This window comes from Synchiropus splendidus, chromosome 8 (genome assembly GCF_027744825.2).
Source record: "Synchiropus splendidus isolate RoL2022-P1 chromosome 8, RoL_Sspl_1.0, whole genome shotgun sequence".
NCBI lineage: Eukaryota > Metazoa > Chordata > Actinopteri > Syngnathiformes > Callionymidae > Synchiropus > Synchiropus splendidus.
In genome coordinates this window covers 13,265,042-13,290,431 of record NC_071341.1, presented here as the reverse complement: position 1 = coordinate 13,290,431, position 25,390 = coordinate 13,265,042, and the positions used below count along the sequence as shown (strand labels likewise).

General features: G+C 48.3%; 1 protein-coding gene across 4 annotated transcripts in view; it reads left to right on the top strand.

The window, feature by feature from the left end:
- aplp2 (amyloid beta (A4) precursor-like protein 2) overlaps positions 1-24,018 on the top strand; it is a 43,531-nt gene extending 19,513 nt beyond the window's left edge. The window contains exons 2-18 of one of the 4 annotated variants that reach the window (XM_053873805.1): positions 4,093-4,266; positions 5,321-5,447; positions 12,130-12,242; positions 12,996-13,213; positions 13,446-13,675; positions 14,210-14,377; positions 14,659-14,792; positions 14,973-15,047; positions 15,173-15,331; positions 15,443-15,571; positions 17,115-17,214; positions 18,731-18,904; positions 19,714-19,749; positions 21,060-21,142; positions 22,581-22,658; positions 22,875-23,030; positions 23,521-24,018. In XM_053873805.1, coding sequence (XP_053729780.1) covers positions 4,093-4,266; positions 5,321-5,447; positions 12,130-12,242; positions 12,996-13,213; positions 13,446-13,675; positions 14,210-14,377; positions 14,659-14,792; positions 14,973-15,047; positions 15,173-15,331; positions 15,443-15,571; positions 17,115-17,214; positions 18,731-18,904; positions 19,714-19,749; positions 21,060-21,142; positions 22,581-22,658; positions 22,875-23,030; positions 23,521-23,622 — 2,256 coding nt within the window. In that variant the 3' untranslated portion in view covers positions 23,623-24,018. The remainder of the gene's footprint in view (positions 1-4,092; positions 4,267-5,320; positions 5,448-12,129; positions 12,243-12,995; positions 13,214-13,445; positions 13,676-14,209; positions 14,378-14,658; positions 14,793-14,972; positions 15,048-15,172; positions 15,332-15,442; positions 15,572-17,114; positions 17,215-18,730; positions 18,905-19,713; positions 19,750-21,059; positions 21,143-22,580; positions 22,659-22,874; positions 23,031-23,520) is intronic. The other 3 variants (XM_053873807.1, XM_053873806.1, XM_053873808.1) reach the window with 3 other exon arrangements.
- Positions 24,019-25,390: the final 1,372 nt, after the last annotated feature.

The following is a 25,390-nucleotide window of genomic DNA, read 5'->3' as shown; positions in this document are numbered from 1 at the left end:
CCACTTCTTCACTTCCTGTTCCATCCGTCCTTCCTGCTCTGTCGACAGGGACTATGACTGAGCTCACATGACGGCCCATAAAAACCAAATTATTGCCTCAGTCCAGTTTGGACTTTTGACATGCATATAAACATCTGAGTCCGACTGCTGCAGAGAGACTGGAACGTCTCTTAGTTAAGGTGAACATTACTGCTGCCACACAGTGAAGCAGACCTGGGCAAAGTGCGGCCCTTTGTCTGTGTTTTTGCAGCCCTCATGAGGTCAGACTAAAACTATATCGCTAATAATTTTGTCATTTTTCTGTCATTTGTTTAATCCTGTATCCATTTTAGTCATTAATGGTTCAACAGTAAACACATTTTAGTATTTTCCTCAAAATTCGGTAGAAAAAAAAAAAAAAAAAAAAAATATATATATATATACTTTAGTTTTTTCCGTCATGTTTCATGGTCATCGTCGTCTTTCTTTTGGCATGATGGCCCCTCACAACAGTCACAGTTTATAATGTGGCCCTATAGGAAATTCTCAGCCCAGCTCTGCAGTAAAGTCATAAATCCGGGCCATTTAGTTAGTGTGGGGCAATAAAGAGCTGTAGATGGAGTGGAACTACAAGCACCACGTTGGGATGAGCGAGTTGGGGTCGCATCCCGTGCATGTGTGACTCATCATCCTGTTTAAGTGTTAAGTGACCACGGGACGGATTAGCGGGATTAGCGGTCCAGGCGTTTCTCCTCACAGTCACATGGACACCAAGAATTCTGGGAATCTGCGGGTGCCGACCCGCGGCTGGTTCTGGATCCACAAGCCCAGACTCTCTCTCACGACCGCTGCTGGAATTAGAGCCTACCACCTGAAGGGGGTAGGCTTCTGTAGGATCACGCACACACACACGCACACACACACACACACACACACACACACACACGCACACACACACACAGTATATATTGAGACGTGTGATGATGGATACATACTAAACACACACACCAACAAAGACACTGGATCTTACACACAACTTACGTACACAAAACAGGCGAGGGACACACTCACCACCCTACACTCAAACACAAACAAAACATGTAGAAGTACAAACACAAATACACATAATTCCATGTGCATAACACACACGTTTGTATCTGTCCTTGTGGGGACCTCTCATTGCCATAAAACTTGCAACGGCGATTGCCATAAAAAAAAAAAAAACAGAACTCTGAACCAGATTTAAATCCAGTTATAATGACCCAGTTATTTTCAAGTCTTCAGCCTCAATTTGGGGCTTAACCTTGTGGGGACTGGCAAATAAGTTTGTGCACAAACTCTGGTGACTCTGGTGTATGTGTGTGTGTCTGTGAGAGAGAAAGTGATGGAGGACACTGGGTTTGCGACCTGCTTAGCTCATTGCTACAGTGTGAAGATGATGCTCATGTTGAGAAGTTTGGAGACAAAGTTAGGGAGGCCCAGATGGTTTGGACATGTGAGGAGGAGAGTTGGCCCGAGACTGTTAGAGAACATTTTATCCACCAAGACTAATGACTGTGTCGGCGAGCGCAGTCGCTCTGAAACTCGCTCCGTTCAGAACTAGAACGAGTCGCTGAAGCAAAAGTTATTGGTGGCAGCATTTCGCTGGACTTTAACTAGAAGCTCACTGGAGTTCAAAGCACCAGCGAACTCGCTCGCCGGCCAGGTCCAGCTCACACAGCCTCCAGAAAATGTTTGTTGCTGTGGTTTAGTGCGGAAAGTCTCCCACCTCCTGATGACATCTGAGCAACTTACATCTCAACTGAATTGAAGACATCAGCTTTTTGGGATTGTTTTCCAGAAGACATAATTGTCTACATTCTGAAGAAGTCATTTAAAAGTAACTTTACAGACAAACAAAAAAACTGTAGAAGAAATATATCTTTGGAATTACTACTGAAAAAAAATGTAATAAATGTGTAAACGTTTATGAAATTATTGTTAACATTTATTGTAAAACAACATAGTTCTCATGAAATGTTGAACTCCACAGTTGAATATAATTTTCCAGATAAACAGAACCATCTAGTGTTGTAGTACTTGAGATCTGGTTTTTTTTATGGTCTCAGGAAACTCAGGAAGCATAATTTGTAAAATAAAGGATACTGGCTTTTTGTTCTGTTTTGTTGTTTTTCTTTCGGTCTCAAACTGATCCACACAGTGAGTGGTGGTTTTATCAGGAGGATGCCCAAACTCAAGTAAGGTTTGTTTCAGCTGACACCTGACTGCGGCTCTTTTGTGGATCACTTTTGAGACTCCGATACTCACCGATCTCGATAATGTCTGGGTCGGTGTGATCTTGACTACTACAGCAGAGGTCTTCTCCACAGAAGCTGTGTCTACTGAGCTTGTGACAAAGTAGCTCTCTAGCACCCATCTGTTCCCAGGTCTGCCCCAGGCTGGCGTCATAAACAAGTTTACGGTGGCAGATTTAGGGAGGTGGTATTTAGCGCCCCTCCTTTATCAGGGTCCTACAATTAAGACTTTGTCACTTCATGAGGAGCCAGAAGAGCAGCGCGCCCGCCCGGCACGCCACCAACTCACAGGCTGCCTGTGGTCTCATGCACTTGTTTCGCTACTTTTGTGGGGACCTCTCATGGCCATAACCCTTTCCCCAGCCTCTCTACCTAAACCTAACCATCCAAAACACATGGCTAACCTTAACCAGTACTCTGAACCAAACTGAAACCCAGTTAGAATAAACTACTTTTACTGAGGTTTTAACCCTCTAAACCTTGTGAGGACAGGCCGAAATGTCCTCACAAAACTGTGGATTGTCAAGATTTGGTACTCACAAGTATGGCAAAAGATGCACACACACACACACTCACATTTGTCTTCCTATCTTAGTGAGAACCGGCATTGACATACATTACCATCTAAAAGAAATGGCTAATCTTAACCAAACTAAAACCCAATTACAATAACCTGGGCATTTTGTAGTTTTAATGCTCAGAATGAGACTTGACAGACCACTCAAAATGTCCTGACTTTGCAAAACTCCTCATACTGTGATTAAAAATGCATTCAGGTTCTCACAGAGATAGAAGTACAAGACAACACACACACACACGCCCGCATACACCGAGTGAATGTCACAAAGGAACCAGAGCAGTAAAGTAAACAAGCCTGTGGTGGTGGAAAGAGCGAGAAGTGGAGCAGCACCAGGGAAAATTGAGTTTGAGCCGACCACTCAAACGTCCACTGTGTGCGTCTGCGTCAGTTGTTGTCGATGCTGCACTCGTTTTGTTGTCTTCCCTGTTATCAGCTTTGTCTGGAACCTTGTTTTCATCCTGTGGTGGTGTCCGAGTTTGGCTGGATGTGTCATGGATGTGTTCAGGTTCAGAGTTGAACCCATGTTAAGTGTGACTGTGACCCTTGCTGTGTCCCTCCTCGAGGGTATGAAAGCATACCAGGACAGGTCTCCCTCAGTGTTCCAGACTATGCAGATGTTCCATTCTCATGACTTAAGTCCTCAGATCATGAGGGTGGACGTGAGTCCCTCAGACTTCATGGACATGTCTGTGAACAACAGTTGGACTACTGATGATTTGTCTCAAACTAGTTTTGTTAAACTGACTCTGTTATACTGGAGGATCCAAGTGACTTGTGAGTCTCAAATACACAAACAGCTCTTCTGTGTTAGTTGAGTTTCTCAGGTCAGTGAGGTGTGAGGTCAGAGCGGAGACCGAAGAGGATGGGGACAAATATGTGTTGACCTTGAGGAGTAAATGATCTGTCAGTGGACGAGTCTCCTTGAGTGTGTTCTGACAATAACTGACAAAGGTTTGACAACTATGTAACCTGGCATGGTGAAGTGTGTGATGCTGTGATCTGGTGTCTTGTCAGGTCACAAAAACGACCGCTAAGGTGCTCCACACACCTTGTCTTTTTGGAGCCAAACTTGGTTCAGAAGTTGTGAATCCCAAAATAACATTTTGATTCTGAAAACTCAGAGTTGAAAATAATTCAGTGTTTTTTAAGTTTTTAGTTGTATTTTTTCAATTTTGGGTTCAAGAAAACGTCTCCATCACAGAAGTCCCCTTCCAATGCACTCTCTGTCTCCCCCTGCAGGCACTGGCAGCTAACGCAGAGACGCGCTTAGCCGTTGCAGAACCGCAGGTGGCGATGTTCTGTGGCAAACTCAACATGCACGTCAACATTCTGACCGGCCGCTGGGAGCCGGACCCACAGGGAACCAAGGGCTGCGTTGGAACCAAAGAGGAAGTGCTGCAGTACTGCCAGGAGGTGAGTCGCCAACACCGTCACTCAGAACAAAACCCTCATGACAGACACATGTCAGAATCAGCTTTTGTCCAGGCTGCTGGGGTGAATCTCTATCCTTGTGAGGACCTCTCATTGCATAACCCTTTCCCCAGCCTCTCCACCTAAACCGAACCATCCAAAACACATGACTAACCTTAACCAGGACTCTGAACCAAACTACAACCCAGTTGTAATAAACTGCTTTTACTACTTTTGCTCTAAACCATAGAGGGTTATGGCCATGAGAGGTCCCCATAAAGAGAGGGATAGAAACGCAAGTGTGTGTGTCAGAGTGAGATTTTTTTTGTTTTTTTTATAGCTGTGGTATTTTTCTGTTCGTGTGTGACTCAGAAATTCATTTTTACGAAGTGTTATTGTTATTTATGATGTGGAAATGAGTTTCATTTGCATAAGTGTGTGTAAGATGTGAGGTGTTTGTTTTGTCTGTTGTGGTCTGTCTTTGCTCCACTTCACCTTGTTTCTTTCTCTGAGGTGTGTGTGCGCGCGTGCGTGTGTGCAGGTGCGTGTCAGAACAGAAGCTGAGTGGCTGTTGTGCTGGAGGTTTTCTCTCTAAACTAAAGCTCTCCACAGAAAACAAACAGCAGCAGCCGAGCCTCGGAGCGGAGGATAAAAAGGTCCGTTTGTTCAGTCGACAAGTCAAAGGACTCATTAGAGTTTCCAGGGCGGCGGCGCTCTTCAACGTTATTTTTGTGTCTGAAGACGATTTAATTAAGGCGCAGCGGTTTCCTGGTGAATCACTGCGGCGCACTTCCTCACCGTTGCTGGTTTGCCACCATCTACCGTCCCACGCTGATAACAGAGTCACGCGTCATTATGCTCCCAACAAAACAGGAAGCAGTGAAGCGCTGGCCCTCACCAGCTTCAGCCTCATTTGCCTGATGACATTTTGATGGCATTTGTGCCACTCGTGTAAATCATCCGCTCTCTCTCTCGCGGCGCAGCAGACGGTGTGCGGAGAGCGGCGCTGCTGAATTGTTCACCCTCCACTTGGCTGAATCTCTTCTCTCCGGTGCAGGTGTATCCGGATATGCAGATCACCAACGTGGTGGAGGCCAACCAGCCAATCCACATCGAGAACTGGCGCCGGAGGGACAAGGGGTCCAAGGAACACGCCCACGTCGTGGTGCCTTTCAAGTGTCTGGGTAAGAAGCACCATCAGCACGAGCCGGGGCTCCTCTCCCGGGGTCACCTCCTGAATATGAATTGTCCGCTCCTCAGTTCCTAGCAGCGTGTATGATCCTGCCTGGCTAGGATCAAAGGTCATCCTGACTTCACCCTTCAGGCCACAGTAGTAGTACAGTACACAATTCTGGACAAAAGTGTCATGCTGATGATTTATTACCTCATTGTTCAAGAGTCTCGTGAATGCAATGATGTCGGGATGACCTTTGACCTATGCAAGTCGCGTTCATCTGCATTGAGTTACCACCATCGCTTCCAACCACTTCATTTTCATCTGACGTACATTTTTTGTCTACACTTTATAACCCCATGTTATTTAGAGATCTGTAAGGATTACATCACACTAAACAACAGTAGTGTATGTCCAGGCTGTCTCCTTCTGATGTCATCCCCATGCAGTTTCACTTCAAATGAAGGATTTAAAGGCAACCCTTGTTCCACGTTGAACATTTCCATAGACAAACACAGTACACAGTAGAGGTGGAGTGCTGTAAAAATCTTGGTCTGCATGTGCCACTGAGGTGAACGGGTATGTACCAACAGTAGAGCAATAGGGTGGTCGGGTCCAGATCTCCTGACACCTTAGAGTTAGCGGAACTAAGAAGTCAGTCTCATCACTACTTGGCTCAGGTGGAGAATGACTGGAGAACCAGTGAGAGGGAGTCTTGGAGGCTGACTGGAGATAGTTCTGTTCATGTCCTGAGTTGTGTCTGTGGCCTGGCCCTGACCAGAAGCCCAGCTTTGTTGGTGCTATTTCCTTTTATCAGAGCCACTTCCTGTGAGAAGAGGTCCAGTTCTAACCTGTCGAACCAAGTTTGTCAAGAGGTCCACTTCTGAGCCTCCCTCTGATGGAATGTTCCTGTTGATGGTTTGCACGCCGTGCCCCCACTAATGCCCTGTTTGTAGCTACCCTTTGGGGACTTGATTTCTCATGAGCCTATGGTTGCCTCTCTGAGTAGAGAAGCTCCACTGCTGAGCTTTCCTTGCCTCGCAGTTCCTCTGATGGTCTGCGGCCGCCATCTATTCCTCCTAATGGGCTACAAGTTCTTTCTACTAAGTTCCCTTGCATGGACCACAGATGCATCTCCTGCTCCTCCGGGGGCTAGACTCTCTCCCGGTGGGGATCAGCTCCTGTAGTCTTTTGAGCTCTGTGGCTGCCCTCACTTATGTTTTTAATGGCTGCCAATGATCTCTTCTGTCCTGGTGAGGGTGGAGCACACACAGCCTCTCTCATCTCCAGTGGTCCTCCTGATGGCAGCAAGTGCCCTCTGGTGGTCACCAGTGCGGGTGGGTGCCCTCTTTTGCTTCCCCTAAATATTTATGAATTTTATACTGTCACTTGAGGATTGACAATTGACAAAACTCAATGAATTGTATGTTGACAGACGTTTTGTGGGAGACTTGGACCCTGATGCTTCAGTGTGTTGATCGTGTTTCCATCCGGAGGTTTGAATCCTTAATGTTCCGTCCATCAGGTGCAGCCTCATTGTTCGCAGTAGTCTTGGATGGTGCGCCATGATTCATCTGTCTTAGGATTTTAGCGAGTCATCGTTCCTGCGATTGGTCATCAAAATGAACAGTGCTGATAATATATTAACACAAGCTACTCATGTGAGTTGAGATTCTGTCTGTGGATGATGTGGGAATTGCTCGGCATCATCCTCCTCCACGCTCATGGACAATGATGCATCGCCGCCACCGGCAGCCGTGACACTCTGCAATATTGAGGTCGGAGCCGGCAGATTAATTTTGGCCTTGAGCGCCGGTCTGCGGCCGCCCGCAGGCCTAGGGTCATTAAAGCAGGTGGAGGAGAGGCAAGGCACGCTGAGCAATAAAGGAGCCTCTTCGTTCAGCACGCCGATAGCCGTCGCTCGCTCTCCGAGGGTCAGCGAGAGTGAGGTGTGAGAGGGCGCCGGCTTTTATTGCTACTCACTCCCTGTCACGCGCCCCCCGCCTCCCACCGCCGCAACGTTTCAATATTCCACTTTATTAAATGTCAGGCGACTCGTGCCGGATGTTGTTTCCTCTTTCAGTATGGCGACTGACAGTCATTTGCTCAGGACATTAGTGGCACATTTTCATTTCTGCACTGTCCTGGCACAGATGCTAGCACGGCTGTCTTCGATCAGTCAGTGTGAAATGGAAACACAACCTCGATGTGCCTTTTCTTCTGTCTTTAGATGAGACATCAAACTTTGCTTTCTGAAGAACACTAGCTTAAATGTGGGGAGACTTTATGGCAAGGCGACAGGACGATTCTACTGAATTGTGTCGAATATTTTTCAGCAAACATATGATGTTGTAACATTGAATCTATACCTATTACAGAGGTTGTATTTTAGTGGGAAGGAGAAGTTGAGCTATGTTTTCAACTCTCTATTTTGAACCAAATTTAAAACTATGGTCATGATTTTAGTGGTTGAAGGTTTCTGCCTGTCCCTGAAGGACTGAAGGAGGACCAGTTTTTTGGGAGATTAACTTCGCCACTCAGTATGCATCTGAATATGAAAGAAGCTTCTGAAAACGGACACCCGTTCCAGACGTTTGTCTGTGAACGTGCTGGTTTCAGTTCTTTCAAAACACGTTTTCCTGTTTGAGAAACTTTGGAATGAAACTAAACAAGTCATCTCAATCATCGTTCAACTCCACACTGAAGATGTTTCTCTGACTCGCAGAGCCGTTTTGCTGATTAAGTCATGCCGCTCAGCAGGATGAAAAAGTCATTAGTGGCAGCAGTGGACTGTGAAACTTGCCGCGGTTCTGAAGCAGAATCTGGCGAGTTCGGAGCTACTTTTTCATGAGGCAGCAAGTGTGGCGGTCTCCTGACAGCTAAGGTTGATGAGACAGAGACGCTGACAAACCAGTGCCAACTTCCAGTCCCTGAAATGTTTTCCATCGACTTGGTTACGCTGAGCCTCTTGTAAGACTTGGCAGGGAACCTTGTGCAAGGTTTGGGAGTTTACTTCTCACGAGCAGAGGCTCGAGACGCTACAGTGTTGGTCGTGACATGAGCATGACAGGGAGAGATATTCAAATATTAATGCTGAGTTCCACTTGTCCTTGGAACTGGGAATTTATCAGGGTTGGCTGTGACGTGTTTCACAGCTCAGACTTCCTTCGCAGCGCATACCTCAGGTTGCTAACACTAGCTGAATTAGCCACCTAATGAACGTCACAGAACACTGACTTCTGTCGACATGAAGGCTGCTATCGGGAATCTCTCGGTCTGCTTATGTAGCGGAGCATGTTGGATGTTTAAGTAAGGGGTTTAGATCACAGGCTGCCAGCCAGGACGTGTCCCCGCCGCCAGACTGACACGCGGCCTGCTATTTCAATTATCCAGGGATCAGACAGAAGCTATCGCGACTCGCAGTTGAGCTCAATACCTTAAAAGATTAAAAGGAGCAGATCAGCTAATAGGTTTTTATGAATAATGCAAGTGCAGGAGGAGGAGACCGAGTCGTGGCTCTCACCTCACCGAGTCCCTGCGCTCGCCGTGTTCTCCGTCCGCAAACAACTGTGACTCTGCTAATCCCTGCTCCGTCGATGGGATTACTTAACACAGCTTCTTTATCACTCTGTCAGTATTGTTACGACTTCAAAGCTGAATACTGCTCCAAATACATTGCATGCTAATGCGAACATACAGTATGTCAATAAGTCTTCTACTACCAAGAGCTGCTGCTAATATTGAGCAACTAAAACCTCATTTAAATATGTTATATGCTAATATACTGTATATTCAGTACTTCTGCTAGTACTTAGCAACTGATACTTGAAATAGAAACTGCTGCAAATGTCTTGTATGTATGCTTTCATATACTTTATCTTCTGCCACAGCCAATGCTCATACTGAACTACTGAAACTTGAACTAAAACTAATGCTAATACTTCGTGTGCTAATGTACTGCAACTTCAATATAACAAACTATTGCTAAAACTACACTTCTACTCAAACTTGAATTAAAAACCGCTTACAAATCCCCTCTTTGTCAATGCTAATATCAGTACCTCTTCTATACTTCGTCTTCTACAAACTAGCTTACAACAACTGCTATAGATGCAATGTTTGAACCACTTACTGCAACAATTGCCGTACATGCTAGTACATGCAGTACTTCTTGTACCTGATCTGGAAACTGCTACAACACCTCCTATTCTTTTGTTAATAGTGAATATTGTTCCTCCAGCTACAAAGAGCTACTGCTATAATTATACTACTACAAATGCGAAAAGATGCTACGAATACCTTCTATGCTAATGCTAATAAGCTGTGTTTTCATCTACTATGAAAACTATTGCAGTATTTTAACCCATCAGTGCTTCAATGACTCGATGTGCTAATGCTCACACACTGAGTGTTTTCCTCTTGCAGCCAGGAAAGGTGGTGAATCTAACAAGGTTGTGAGTTGATGATTCTCTTGTGGTTTCATTCCTCGGTTAATGCATCACCTGAGCAAACATGACTCACCTCAGGTGGGTCTCACACTGAGGGGTCTGACTCAGAGCACCACACCTTCACGTGTCCACTGCAATCTTTTATTTGTTCTGATTAACTGACTGGAGAGGAAACTCGAGACCTGACTCAGCGCCATGTTTGATCCTGCTTTTGACGTGTGGAAATCATCTGATGGATTAGAGGAGGACACACTCTCCATCCTGCGTCCACTTTGTGCCGTGCTCTCTTCAGAAGTGTTTTCACACTGAGGGGTATTTCTAGCATGTGTGGAGCCATACCTGGATTACTGCGTGATATTTGATTCGCCAGGAAACACATCAGTGGAGTCAAAGCTTAATCTCATGATGACTGAGGATCATGTGACCTCCACTGTCTGGCTCCTCTGGGAGTCACCTGCTGAACACTGGCCCACATTCTCTCAAGGTCATGTTCCAGTCCAAGAACTAGGGAGTGTGAGTCGATCACAGATGCAGGCACACCATCCTTGTGAGGACCTCTCATTGCCATAACCCTTTCCCCAGCCTCTCCCACTTAACCTAAGCATCCAAAACACATGGCTAACCTTAACCAGGACTCTGAACCAAACTGAAACCCAGTTATAATGAGCCAGTTATGTTGAAGTCTTCATCCTCAAATCGAGGCTTAACCGTAGCTTAAACACACACTCACACCTGCACAGCTGCTCTCCTCCTCTACCATCCATCAGCCACTGTGGTGAGTGTGATGGAGATGAAGCCAGTGTGTCGTGGAAGAACCAGTCCCTGCAGTTTCCTCCACATTGATGTTTCTGTGTCGCGCCACATCATTCCGGCCCAGATTGTTCAGAGAAACTTCCCTTAATGATGGAACCAGCTGCTTGTACCCTGATAACAAGGGTAGGGTCAGTGAAGAGGTGCTGCTAATAAGTCTGGATGTGATCAGCTTTACTCTGGACCTGAGGTCTGTCCCAGTCCTCACCATCCACCAACTCACTGGAGAGCACGAGCAGGATACTGGTTCTGACCCTGATCCAAGTCAGAGAGACCTGAATTTGGTGTCGACCAGGCACCACAACACGTTTGTAAGGGAAAGATTGCCCATTCTGCTGGGATTGCTGGGTTGTTGTGGCCAACTTTAAATGGTTAGTTTTAGGGTGAGAAGCTGGGGGAAGCATGAAAGTCAATGGAAGGGCCCCACAATTATAGCAGCACTAGCTTGTGTGTGTGTGTTGACCTCCTGGGTGGAGCTGAGCTGCAGCAGTTATTTCCAGCGCTCTCCTGCATCCAAGCCTCTTATTTTCCCAAACACAGTTTTCCTGCTCTCTGACTGTGAATTGATCCAGCGCCTCCGCCTCAGCTCACGCCTGAACCATGGAATTAGCACTTCCTCAGCCATCGCCGCTGTGTTTCGAGCCTCGTAACTGGTCTCATCTGTCCATTTTGGACTCGCCGCTCCACCACCGACCCATGTCTCCTGATGTCCATGACATAACAACAGATGACATAACAAGGGAGGAATGAAGCGGCTATCGCAGATGACAAATGGAGAACAAGAGGGAGAAAACTGCTCAGCCTCTTGTCTGTAAAACTTCCAGGAGAGTTGAGGCCAGTTGCATCTGGGAGTCAGTGAAGATAACAACTTGTTTTGGGTCAGGCTGACGCTGGAATTTTCCATCTGCCCTTGTGAGTCTTTTGGTGGCTTGTTCCAGTATGTCCAAAATGGATGGCCAGATTCAGCCGAGCCAAGCTGACAACTTCTGCATGCTGTTATCCACATGCTAAAATCGCACACACACTCACTGGTATGATAATAGCATGTCTGAAAGACACCAAGTGTGTGGAAGGAGAAGCACAGTTGGAGAGCGGCACAACACCGTGGCTCAGAAACACACACACATTTGAGGACGCAGAGACAAAGTGGAACAGTTATGATTTGCTGTGACAAGAGACCCCACGCAAACACACAATCGGGAGCATGACAAACACAAGTGTCACCACACAATAACACCGGAGGCGTCAGTGAAAGTCTCAATGACACAGTTAAACTGGAACACAACACACTCTGCCTTCTGTGATTTGGTGTTGGTGGCCAGATGCGTGTGTGCAGTCTGGTCTAAAACCATGAATAATTGAAGGAAGCCTTCCGACTGTGAGTCTGTTTCTGGGGTTGTTCTGACGTGGTGGCTCTGTCTTGTTGTGTTGCAGTGGGCGAGTTTGTCAGCGATGTTCTGCTGGTTCCAGAGAAGTGCAAGTTCTTCCACAAGGAGAGGATGGACATGTGCATCAGCCACCAGCAGTGGCACGCTGTGGCCAAGGAGGTGAGTCTCAGCCAGTCTGACCACGACATTCCAGCAACTCAGCTCGCCGTAGACCAAGACTGTGTTACGCTAGACCCAGTGTTTCTGTCTGCGGTGGAGCTCACACAGTCCTGGTCGACGAGTGAGACGTCAGAGATGTTGATAAATATCACGTCAGTTCAAGAGCTGCGTGACTTTCTGGGAGTCGGGTTCATTAATCGTCTGCTGCCTGCGAGCAAGTCGCCTCTCTGGTGAAGAGATGGATCACTGTCAGGAAGTGCCGCGACATTGTGAGGGTCATGATGCCAAACTGGGTGGCTCCGACATCTGCAGACCAGACTGAGCCTTCACGTTTCTCACTCAACATCTGGAATCAAACCGACTGGAATAGAGTCACCTGTTGTTGCAGATGATGAGGATGGGGTGTTCAGTTGGAGTGACCTTGAAAGTCCTGTCCACAGATGAACTCTCAATAACCGAGATGAAAGTGCTAGCATTAGCGTCAGCATCTCTGATGTGAACTAAATCAGCCACTTTAGCTTTGTCATCTTGGTTGCTACTTTACTGTCTAGTTGCTGCTGTTGCTTCAATGATATTCTGGGATATTAACCATGTAAACCATTGTCGGCACTTTACACTATAGCTTAAGTCGCGCTAGCATTGTTGCGAAGTCATTTCCCAACCCAGTTCATAATCCAAGATGGCTGCTTGGCCTGTACTTTTGAGGTCTTCTACCAGAATTCCTCATCATCTTTCCTGCCCTTTCTCCTCCAGGCCTGTTCCAAGAGCTCCACTGTCCTCCACAGCTACGGCATGTTGCTGCCATGCGGCATCGACGAGTTCTACGGCACCGAGTACGTCTGCTGCCCCTCGGCCTCCCGAGCCAGCGAGAGCAACCCTGCTCCATCCAATGAGGACGACCGGGAGGAGGAGGAGGAGGACGAGGACATCAACATGGACGACATGAACACGGAGGACGACATTGTGAAGAGGTGAGACAAAGGTCCACCTTTGTGTTTAATGATGGTCTACTGCATTACTGAAAGTCACCTGCAGAGGAAAAATGGTTTGTCGGACGAGAAGTGGATGACTAAACAAGCGTTGTGTGGCACGCTCACCTCACTCACACCCAAGAGGATGAGCTGTGGAGGACTTGTCTGACCTCTGTCTGCTGTGACAAACAACACCTTCGTCTCACCTCTTTCATCTGCTTCCTGTCGCCAGTGAGTCTCCCGCCGACAAGCAGTCCACACAGAAGGAGGAGCCACTGGAGGAGGAGGAGGAGGAAGTGGAGGATGAGGTTGAGCAAGATGAGGATGAGGAGCAGTACCAATACATCTACGAGGATGAAGAGTCTGAGAAGGATGATGATGATGAGGGGGAGGAGGAGCGGGTGGACACCAGCAGGATGCTGGGGAGTCCGAATGAAGACAAGACTCTGCAGGAAGTGAAAGGTTGGTGATGTCATGTGATAGCCTCCATTAGCTTAAGCACAAGCTGAACTTCAGGGTGGGATGTGAACACATTAGAGCAAAGTATTGACATCCATGGATTATCAGGGTCCAAGTCTGGCCCGGCCCAAGGTCTGACGTGGCCCACCTTATATTGTAACGAAAGGGCCACCCACAGTTTTGAGTCAGCGACCCCATGCAGGAGGCTCAAGTTATTTCATGCTGGTGAGACAGCTGACACAACAGCTGGAACAGGTGAAGCAAGGTGAAAAGCAGACTCCTCCTTGTGGTCCTAACCTGACACTGCAGGTTCTTATTCTTTTGTTTTCGGTGAAGATGGGTAGGGGTCGACTTGTCTTCTGGCTCAGCTCATTCCTCCATTCTTAACCCGCATTACAGACGACAATAGTTGCCATAAAGGTTGCCATGGCGACGCACAAGTCTCCAGCAGGTGGACGTATGTGATGGAGGCTGACTGAGGTTGCTGTGGTATTTCTCTGACCCCAGTGTGTTGTGGTTGTTTGTGTCCCCCGACAGCCGTGTGCTCTCTGGAAGCTGAGACGGGCCCCTGCAGGGCCTCCATGCCCCGCTGGCACTTCGACATGAGTCAGAAGAAGTGTGTGCGCTTCATTTACGGGGGCTGTGCTGGCAACCGCAACAATTTCGACTCGGAGGAGTACTGCATGGCCGTGTGCAAGCGCCTCAGTAAGTGTCACGTGACCTCTCACCTCCCTCTGTCCGCTGGAACACAGGTGTCACTGCACCTCTGCTCAGTGACGCTCTGCTCTGTTGGGTTCTGAAAGTCCGGCAGCAGCACAGTTGGTTGTGTGTCGGGGATGCTGTTTTGTTGCGTGAGCGAGCCTGACCTCAGTTGACACGCAGAAATACCAAGAGATTCTGGGATGTTTCCAGGCCGCTGTTGGCTTGTGTTAGCGGTTGTCAACAAATTTGCCTGTCTCACTCTCTGGCGTTTGTTGTGACCACAGCCGTGCCGCCGACCCCTCAGCCCACAGACGACGTGGACATCTACTTTGAGACGCCGGCTGACGACAAAGAGCACAGTCGCTTCCAGAGGGCCAAGGAGCAGCTGGAGATCAGGCACCGCAACCGCATGGAGAGGGTGAGTGAGCAGCGACGTGGTGAGCTCTCCCGGTCACTGTGAACGTCGAATGGCTAAAATCAGTGTCTTGTCTTTTCTGGAGTCAGTCCTGAACCTCTGAGTCGATGTCATGTTTAGTTATGAAAACGCGACATTGTTCATTTCGATTGTCAGGTCTATTGTCGTGGTTTTCTCCCCCAGGTGAGGAAGGAGTGGGAGGAGGCCGACCGCCAGGCCAAGAACCTGCCTAAAGCCGAGAGACAGACTTTGATCCAGGTAGCCGTCTATGCCCCCCTCACCCTTCCCTCTAATGAGTTGGTGAGATGAGGACGGCTCCCCAGACTGAGTCTGCCGACTGGTGAGCGAGTCCCTCCTGACAACGTGTGCCTCCTCTCCTGCAGCACTTCCAGGCCATGGTGGAGTCCCTGGAGGAGGAGGCAGCCAGTGAGAAGCAGCAGCTGGTGGAGACTCACCTGGCCAGGGTGGAGGCCATGCTGAACGACCGCCGCCGCCTGGCCCTGGAGAACTACCTGGCCGCCCTTCAGGCTGACCCGCCGCGGGTAAACACACACACACCCGCAGATACTCACACCAGCTGGCTCTGTTTCTGCCTCACTACTGACACGCCTCGTGGTGAAGGTTCTCTGCAGTGACGTCTCTCTTGTCCTCAGCCTCACCGCATCCTTCAGGCCCTGCGCCGGTATGTCCGAGCTGAGAACAAAGACCGGCAGCACACCATCCGACACTACCAGCACGTGCTGGCTGTCGACCCCGAGAAGGCAGCGCAGATGAAGTCCCAGGTCAGAGGCTCCTCTGTGCTAGCATCACGTCCACACTGCTTCACCAAGCACAGGAAACAGTTTGTAACATCACCAAGCTGCTGTGACGCTTACCATCATAAAAATTCCAGTGAACAAGTGGAGACCCCAGTATGGTGGCTACCTGTGAAACTGGACAAAAATAAACACGAAATCAACAGTAAAGAAATAAAATAGAATGGAAAACAGTCACAGATGACCTTGACAAAGAAAAAAGCTTCCTAAAAGTCAACCTTAGAAAATAAAAATGAGCCCAAGTTCAAAACAAAGCTGAATCCAAAATGGCTGCCTGGAGCTTAAAATCCAGTGAGAAGTGAAAAAACAACTTTTAACTGGATCATAGAACATACTGTCTCAAACAAGCGTCATACGACTCTGACTTGATTGAGACTGGTGTTGTTGACAGTGAAACCATGTCTCGGCTCCTGCGGCTCAGACTGATGCTGTGAGTGGGAGGAAAACAGAGTGTTGGGGGGAGCGGGGATTCAGAGCTGCCACTCTGGGGATTGGACTGAAAGCTTCTCAGCAACTTGCCGGCTGCAGACGCGGAGCTGCAATGAGCCGTGGCTTTCTCTCTGGTCGAGCGTCTGTAACTTGGCTGTCGCCCACGACCCGCAGGACCCGCCGGGACCAGAGAGAACATCCACATGGCTTCAGGAAAGATGCTTCAGAAGCAGGTTCCTGGTGTTGTGAGCGAGCTCCTCCAGCCTCTTGCTGTTTGACGCCAGAGGGGGGCGAGTTTGAAACCCCCTCTGGTTCCCTCCATCACAGCTTGTTTCAAATGTCATCACTCGCTCATGTTGCATAACTGCGTTTGATGAATTTTGCCAACAACTGGAGCAGCTGTGTGACTCACCACAGGGGTGCAACAGCGCCACCTGCTGCTGGAGCTGGTGTACCGCAGCGGTGGTTCGTCCCGGAAGAAAGTTGGAAATAAAATCCTGCAGTCACAGACATGGTGCGTCATCTGGAGGACAAGATGGAGGCAGGAGACGCGCAGCTGTTGAGGGGTTGCTGGCTGCAGGGTTCCTCTGAGATGGGGCCGCCCTCCTCCCAAAGCTTAGCAAGTGTAGGGGCTTCATCACAGACACCAGACTGCATCTACTGCACAAAACTAGATGTTTTCAATCTTGAGAAATATGGTGAAAATTCTCTGGAATAAAATGAGGCGCAACACAAAGATCTTAAACAAAGCAACAAAAACTTGTTTTAAAACTTGTTTTGCTTGCGATCGAAAGTGAAAGTCGGTATAATTTTTTTGACTGATCTACGTTTTACACCTCTTAAGAATGTGAAAGAAAAAAAATGAACCAGCGACCACCTGTCTATCAAGATAAGAAGGCAGAAGAGCTGCTGTTTTGGCTTTCGTCTTGAAACTGGCTTTTATTGTGTCTCAAAAGACTGACCTGTCTAAAGAACAGAGCAGGTTTTGTTTTATTACAACATTTTTAAGATGGAGAATCCTAACATAATGCAAGGCTGCACAGTTTGGTGTCGTAACTCATCGAGGGCTCCCTCTCTCCAGGTGATGACCCACCTGCGTGTGATCGAGGAGAGGATGAACCAGAGCCTGTCGCTGCTCTACAAAGTTCCCTACGTGGCTGAGGAGATCCAGGACGAGATCGGTAAGTGGAGGGAGCTGCCAACTGTCGATCCGGATGAGTGGCTCTCGCGGGGCTCCTCCTCTCCGGGGCCGGCGAATCAAAGAGGAGACTTGATATCAGAAGCTCAAGCAGAACTTTGTCTTCTCTAACAAGCCCTCAGTTTCCTCTCAGTGGTACAAGTGAAATTATTATTTGGCTACATTAGCTATATGATGTCTGGGATAAAAGCGGAGGGAGCGGTGACAGAACTGGGTCACGCTTCCTTCTTCTGCTCCGCTGGGGAACCGTTCACATTTACTCTTCAAATATCTCCCGGAAAGATGCTAATTGCTTGTTAAGAGGACGAGGAAACGGAGGAGAAACTGTGCGATGTCACTGTAGGTGAGGTGGAGGGAGCGCACTCGACAGGTATCAGCTTTTTAAAAGACTCTTCGCTAATTGGACGCAGAAACTTGCTCGCTGCACCTCTGGGTCACCCCCGTCTCTTCAGCACTGATGTGGATGCAAGGCACTCCGCTGCTTGGTGACGGCTGCACCTCCTCTGGTGGCCCTGCTCCTGCAACTGTCAGCCTTTAAGCCCCTCACTGTCACAACAAGACCCCAGGCCTGGGTTTATTTACATCTGATGGCAGTAGATTTGTTTATACCCTCAACACCTGACATATACTCAAGAATATTGTGACTCATTTACTGTGTAATAACATAATACAATCGGGAAGAAGACTAAAAACTCTTTCAACTTTCTCATATCTCAAGGCCTGAAACTGAGGTGCTAGAGTCTAAACTTTGAGCTGAACAATACTCACGTCCATATATATATATATATATATATATATATACATAATACAGTTCCCATACCAGCTGACAAGTAGGACTGAGCATCCAGCTGGTCTCACTCTCGCTGGACTCATACCAATACATATGAAACAACGCTCCCTAACCAGCCGTCCAACTGAAATAACACCGTTTTCCAACGTTCAAACGTCCGCGGCAGCTAGTGCATCGACAGCGCTCTGCTGCTGCGTGTGTTTAGCAATTATCGTAAATGTTCACCTGCATGTTATTTGTCTTTTCTGCTCACAGAAACTGAAGATTTTGAATCGTGCCCACCATTCAGGACTTAGTGTACTGCGAAGCCTCATGATCCCAACCCTGCTCTGTGTTTGGGTGGCCCGAGTGCAGACAGGTCTACTGTAATGACAGTTTTATGAGTGCCACCCGGTTCTTTCATATGGTGTTTGAATGGAATAAACCTTTGTGGAGTTGCGGTCATTTGAAGTGCACTTGCCAAATCTTGTCTGTGGCTAGTCTCCACCTGTCTTGCCAGAGTCACACCTCTCTTTTTCATTTCCACACGCATCACATGTTCATGCATAGGGTACTCGGCGCACACGTTTAGCTCTTACAGGAGCGACACTCCACACTGTCTGATCACCATCTCCAGACCCAACTAGCCAGCCTCTTCCTGGCTTCTCTTCCTGGTACTGTGACTGACAGGTGCTGGCACCACCCCCTCACGCTCTTGTGTTCCTCACAGATGAGCTGCTGCAGGAGCAGAAGGCTGACATGGATCAGTTCCTGTCCTCCTTCTCGGAATCACAGCCGGACCTCACCACATCGGAGGAGGAGAGCGTGGAGGTTCCTGAGCCAGAGGGGAAACCGTACCGGCCCTTCAAGGTCAATACTCTGGGGTCGCAACCAGAACCTGAAGGTACGCATGTATCAAGTACTTTTATTTACCACTTTGTCACTTCACAGTCAAAACTGTGGAGAACATGTGTAGTCCACACTTCATCGTCACGCAGTGTGTACTTTCACTAGTACTGTCTGCCCTAATCGCAGCAGAAGTAGCCATGGTGCTGCTGCTGTAATGATCGCAGTTGGTCATGTGATTGAATCTTTGTTGTTGCTGTTGTTGTTGCAGTATTAGTAACAGTACTTGAGAGACGTTGCAGTCAAAGCAGAGCTTGTACCTGTACTTCCTAAAGCAGCAACAGAAGCACTATTGGTCAACATGGAACTAGGATTTTCAGTTACGGAGTACTAGCTGTGTACAAGTTCTACTGAAATTAGTCACAGTTTTAGCTGCAGTAATGCGTGTGTGAACCTTTGTACCATGCGTATTTCAGTTGTTGCGGCACAGGTGGCAGTTTCAGTAGTAGGTGTTAGACGTAAAGAAGATCCAGTGGTCTGAGTAAAGGCAAGAGTACACAGCTGTGGTGGTATTAAATGCAGTGATCCTGCAGGAGTACACAGGTGAGTAGTATCTAGTATTGTTGTGTTGGCAGTATTAGAAGCAGCAGTTGGAAGTAGTGAGGAGAGAGAGAACCTGAGGATGACGCTCAAACGTCGATGTCAGATGTCTGAGTCATGCGGCGCAGTGGGCTGGTCCAAAGGTGTGACACGCCACGATCACCTTCTCTTCTGTTGACTTTTGATTTCCTCCTTATTGATCCACAGGTTTGTAACCCTGCCTCTCTCTGTTTCTTGTTTCCGTTGCTCATTTCTAACACGATGAAGGAGATTTATCAGACTCGCCACGTGCCTTCAAGAAAGGTTGGTGCCTCTGCTGCGTCTCTCCTCCTCCTGCTCGGCTTCTCTGTCCCTTCGTTGCTGTTTCCTTCTCCTCCTGTCGCTCTTTTACTTTTCTCCATCACACTTCACATCACTATGTCATCCACTGACATCAATGTCCGTGTTGGATTAAAACCTGCTGAGGTCCTCTCACTGTTCATAATGTTATAACTGGTGTAGGTTACCGGGTCAGGAGCCGTGAGTTGTGTTACGAGATGCTGTTGGTTCAACTGCTGGATCAGCAAGTTTTCTGAGTGTTGTGCGACTTCAGGTCATCAGGACCCTGGCACTGTGGACACACACACAGGCACACGTTTGGATCTGTATCCTTGTGAGGACCTCTTGTTGCCACAACCCTTTCCCCAGGCTCTCCCCCTAAACCTAACCATCCAAACCATATGACTCTGAACCAAACTGAATCCCAACTCTCAAATCATTTTCAAATGAAAAACCCTGCAGCACTGTGATGTGAGCTAGTGTGTCTGTCCTTGGCTGTACCAGCCGATAACTCACCAGAGATTGTGCCACTGTTGCTGACTGAAACACACCCATCATTGTTTCAGACTGGGAGCTCAGCTGCACATTGTGTCAGTGTGTATGTACCTGGTTTAGCTCCACTTGTGCGGACATTTTTTTCGGACCTCACAAGACTAATCCCCAATTTGAGGACAAAGACTTGAAAATAACTGGGTCATAATTACTGGATTTCAGTTTGGTTCAGAGTCCTGGTTCAGGTTAGCCATCTGTTTTGGATGGTTAGGTTTAGGGGGAGAGGCCGGGGAAAGGGTTATGGCAATGAGAGATCCTCATAAAGTCTGTTGTATGTGAGTGACACCAGCTAAATGTGAGAGCCTCTGAGCAGGAAGGTTGTAGGTTCAAATCCAGCTACAGGCTCCTCCAGTAGTGATCCTTTCTGAGTCGTGTGTTTTCTCCTGCCACTCTGGTTTCCTCCCACAGTCCAAAAACATCAGAGGATGGTCGCATGATTACGTGTCAGTAGGTGTGTGTGTGTGTGTCTGTCAGTGAGGCAGCATTCAGATGGTAGTAGTTTCAATAGGACAGTGATGTCATTGTGTGTGTGTACCCCAAAACCACCTCATGCATCTTTGACTTGGTGCCCCAGTTGTGGTTGGTTTTCCTCTTTCAGTGGTTAAATCACCTTCTGATTCCAGTGTATGTCGGATTCGAATCAAACAAGTGTGTGTGTGAACAAAAGGCCGTTGTCGTCACCGGACAGCTGGGTGTTTGTTTGTGTAGCTGACCTCGCTGCCCCTCCCCTCCTGTCCTCGCAGGCTCTGCCATGTCGGGTCTGGACGGTCTGATCGGCGCTGAGGAGAGGATCATCAACAGCAAAGCCAAGATGAGCAACAACGTGGTGAGAACCTGTCCTTCTGTAGACCATCATGTGGTTACCATGGTTACCGCTGACCGCCTGCTGCCCCCTGCTGGTGTCTGCATGAGAGTCTGCTGTGTGACGGTGGATGTGCATGTTTCAGTGTCTTGAATGCTTCTCCTCCTGCATGGCTGCACCCATGTGAACATGTTTGTGTGGACACTTCACCACAACACTGTGTGGCTGAAGGGTCAACAGTGAACCCAGTTAACTGTGAGTCACTCGGAGTCCCACATGAAGTTTTGTAAGTGCTGAGGTGACCACCAGAGGGGGCCCTAGTCTCGGCAGAGCACAGAGAAGGTGTTATGTGGTGCAACGGGAACACAATAACCAGCAGCCAAAAACTTTCCATCCAGCTATCCATCCATCCATCCATCCGTCGAATGTCAGGTTGCACAATGATTAAAGTCGCCATCACTTCCATTTGGTCTTATTACACTGATATTCGATATTCAATTCTCATTTGTAATGTGTGACGTCACACTAGCTCCGACTGAGGAGCGCACTGCACATGGTTGGGAGTCAGAATAAGCCCATTGTTTGTATCTGCTCGGTCACACAAGAATCCCCTGTACTTTTTTTTGTTCATGTATTCCACAGACAGTAGAACAATGTGTTAATATTTACTGTGTTTTTAGCCTCTTTATTTTCTGGCGATGTCTTTATAGCCGTAAGTATCAAAAGGAATGGGCCGACACTCGACCTACAAAATAGATGTCTTGTCGCATTAAATGCAAAATATTCCGGTTTATACATTTGTTTTTCAGCTGCGATTCATGTGAACCGATTGTGAATCCCACACATCTGCGTGAGTCCCAGTGGGAACCCAGTTCAGGCTTTAGTTCCCCTCCTCTGCGTCTTTAGTTGCAGATTAACCTGCCGTTACATTTTTATTCCGTGTGGAGGAGTTGGACTTGTCAACCAAGAGCAGGTCAAGGTCGTGTCTGTAGATGTTGAGGTCCTAGTCTTCCTCCAACTGTGGTCAATCTTCAGCAAACTGTGGCCACTTTGATCCCCACACACACACTATCGCTCTCTCTCTTGCTTTCTCACACACACAGGTTTGTCGCACCATATTAGTAACCATCCAAAACACATGGCTAACCATAACCAGGACTCTGAACCAAACTGAAACCCAGTTATAATGACCCAGTTATTTTCAAGTCTTCAGCCTCAAAGTGAGGCTTAACCTTTTGGGGTCCAGTCAATTGGTCCACACATTGGCATAAGGTCCCCACAAGTAGATGTTTTGTCAAGAATAGGCACCCACAAGTGGGATAAACCAGGTTCACTCACTCTCTCTCGCTCTTTCTCACACTCACACACACTCTTTCTCTCACAGACACGCGCACCACTCACTCTCTCTCTCTCACTGAAAGACAGTTGGAGAGTGTAACCTGGACCCCGTCTGTGTTGGCAGGTGATTGATGAGTCTCTGGATGTTAAGGAAGTGGTTTACAGTGCGGAGAGAGTCCGTGTTGTTCACGAGGACCAGCTGGTGAGTACAGCAGCGCCCCCCACAGGCCTCAGCAGGGAGTGCCGCCGTGATAACTCACTCTTGACCTGAGCTCATGCCGATGTTGTCTGACCCTGCATGAGTGCACGTTTGTTCCCTGGACATGTCCCTGAACGTTGACCTGGCGACCTGTGTGTGACGGGCGGGTTCTGGTGTGCAACGCGCCGATATGAGCAGGTGTGTTTCCCTCTGCCTCAGGAGGCCTTCCGCCCGCTCAGGGAGGACTTCGGCTCCGGCAGCAGCGCTCTGATCGGCCTGCTGGTGATCGCCGTGGCCATAGCAACGGTCATTGTCATCAGTCTGGTGCTCCTGAGGAAGCGACAGTACGGCACCATCAGCCACGGCATCGTGGAGGTGAGTGCTGCTGCTCGTGGTTCGCCTTCCTCGAAGGTCTTTGCAGACGTTAAAATACCAGAGCCAGTGATGAGGTGACAGGCCAGTTTTTGAGTGTTTATTCCATCAGAAAATGAGTTGGTTTTATTTCAATACAAGTCGCTGGAAACCTCACCGAGGCTCAGATGGAGAGAGAGAGAGACCAGCAGGCTGCTCAGTCCTTGCCAGGCAGGCTGAGTGCATGAGGACTTTTCAACTGAAAGCAAAACTAAATCACAGCAGTCCAGGAGCGACTGTTGGTTATTGGAAAGATGTAGGACAGTTCCCACTTCACCGTCATGTTGAGTGACTGCCAGATACTGAAAGTGAAAAATCACTCCCTCACTCGAATGACAGGAGTCGTGATGCTAGCCTGAGAAGTTGACGTGTATCCTCAGCTTTAATGAACCCCTGTAGCGCCCTCTATGGTTGAGCCACCACCATCACCACCACCCTTGTTGTCCCCCCACAGGTCGACCCCATGCTGTCCCCGGAGGAGCGGCACCTCAACAAGATGCAGAACCACGGCTACGAGAACCCCACCTACAAATACCTGGAGCAGATGCAGGTCTAACCAGGAGGCGGGGGCGGGGGAAGTGGAGGGGTGACAGAGGACAGCACCGGAGGGGAACATACTACTGACCAATAGCACAACATCTCGAATCATCTACTGGAATGTTGAAGCAACAATCCTGAATAACGCTTCTACTACTCTTGTTTTTATTTCACGCCAGAGAAAACTTTTGTTGTAACTGTCGATCAAGATGTAAAACTTTCTTCAGGTGTTTTTATTGGCTTTTGCAACTGGAAGCTAAATCTGTGTTTTTAAAGCAGCCATCTTCTCTCCTCTCCAGCTCGCTTGGATATGAAGGCTCTTTGTACGACTTTGGTGTATAGTGAACGCAGAGATGAGTACGGCTCGTCATCTCTTTGTAACAATGGTTTAAATATATATATATATATATCTAAATATCAGAGGATAGATGTCTTCACTCTGCGCTGTGTGGAGCGAGAAAGTGTTTAAGACGCGTGTTTGATTGTGGGTGTGCACAGCTCGCCAGCTCAGCCTCCGTCGTGTTGGCTGGTCTCATGTCGTATTCTCCAGTTTGGCCACTAGAGGGAGGGCGAGGAAAGTTAGTGCTAATGTGAGGGTGAAGACGTGTCCGACCTCTGAGGTGAACGTGAGAGGGGTGTGGTCTTCCGCCTGGCTCTGGTGACCCAGACCGTTGTCCTTGCTGTGATGCCACTTGGACCTCTTGGACCTCTCCCTTTCATTCTGTCGACTCCCTTCACCTGCTTCTCCACAACACTCCGACCCGTCAGTTAGACAGGACACGCCGACGACCGGCCGCGGAGCTGGAGGGCTGTGCAGACCCCAACGTCACGGACTGGTTTGTACAGGACAAAGCGTGTGTGTTTTCTCTAGAGAAGGTGAAGACTCCTCCCGTCGTCTTGCCTGTATCGTTGCAATCATGGCGTCCGCCTCGGCCGGGCGCCCGTCTGTGCTGCGTGTTGTTCTTTGAGATGATACACTCGGAAATCTCTATTTTCGGCTGTGGTTTCTAATTTCCCGTGACAGTATCTCTGTATGTGACTGTCTCACTATGCACCGATCGGCTTCAATCTTGTGACTGCCTGCTTGATTTTGGGGAGGGGGTGATATAATCTGCATATTAGTGATTTAATAAAAAAAAAACTACAAAACCAGAGTCAGCAGTGGGAAGAGATCTGCACCTGCAGGAGTGTCAATAAACACACAACCTCCATGTGGCTGTGCTCTCTGCTTGATCTACTCGTGTGTGTGTGTGTGTGTGTGTGTGTGTGTAATTTAGCTGTAGTTGTGGGGACAGATTCTTGGAAAAACACCTCCTTTGGGTGGTTAGGTTTAGGGGGAGAGGCTGGGGAAAGGGTTATGGCCATGACAGGTCCTCACAAACACAACACTCCCTCTGTCTCCTTCGCTCTCTCTCACGCTTTCCCTAAACCAATACCAGTGGAGGATCCTGGTACCACCGCGTCCTGGTGGACACGCATCAGTGGACTTGTTCAACAGAGCACTGTAACTCGCGTGGGCCGCTTTAAGGTTGTGAGTGCAAGCGCTGGCTCACCTCATGGAGGATGCGTCACTGTCCTGTATCAGTAAAACGGCTCATCTGTCTATCCAATATCTCACAATGGGGGTGCGTAATCTCCCTGGAACTTTTCAGAGATTAACTATTCACCACCTCCATCAATGGCCTTCCTCTGCACCTTCTGCCTGGCAGTTCCAACCTCAACATCTTCCTACCAATGTAGTGGCTCTCTCTCCTCTGTACATGTCCAAACCATCTCCATCTAGCCTC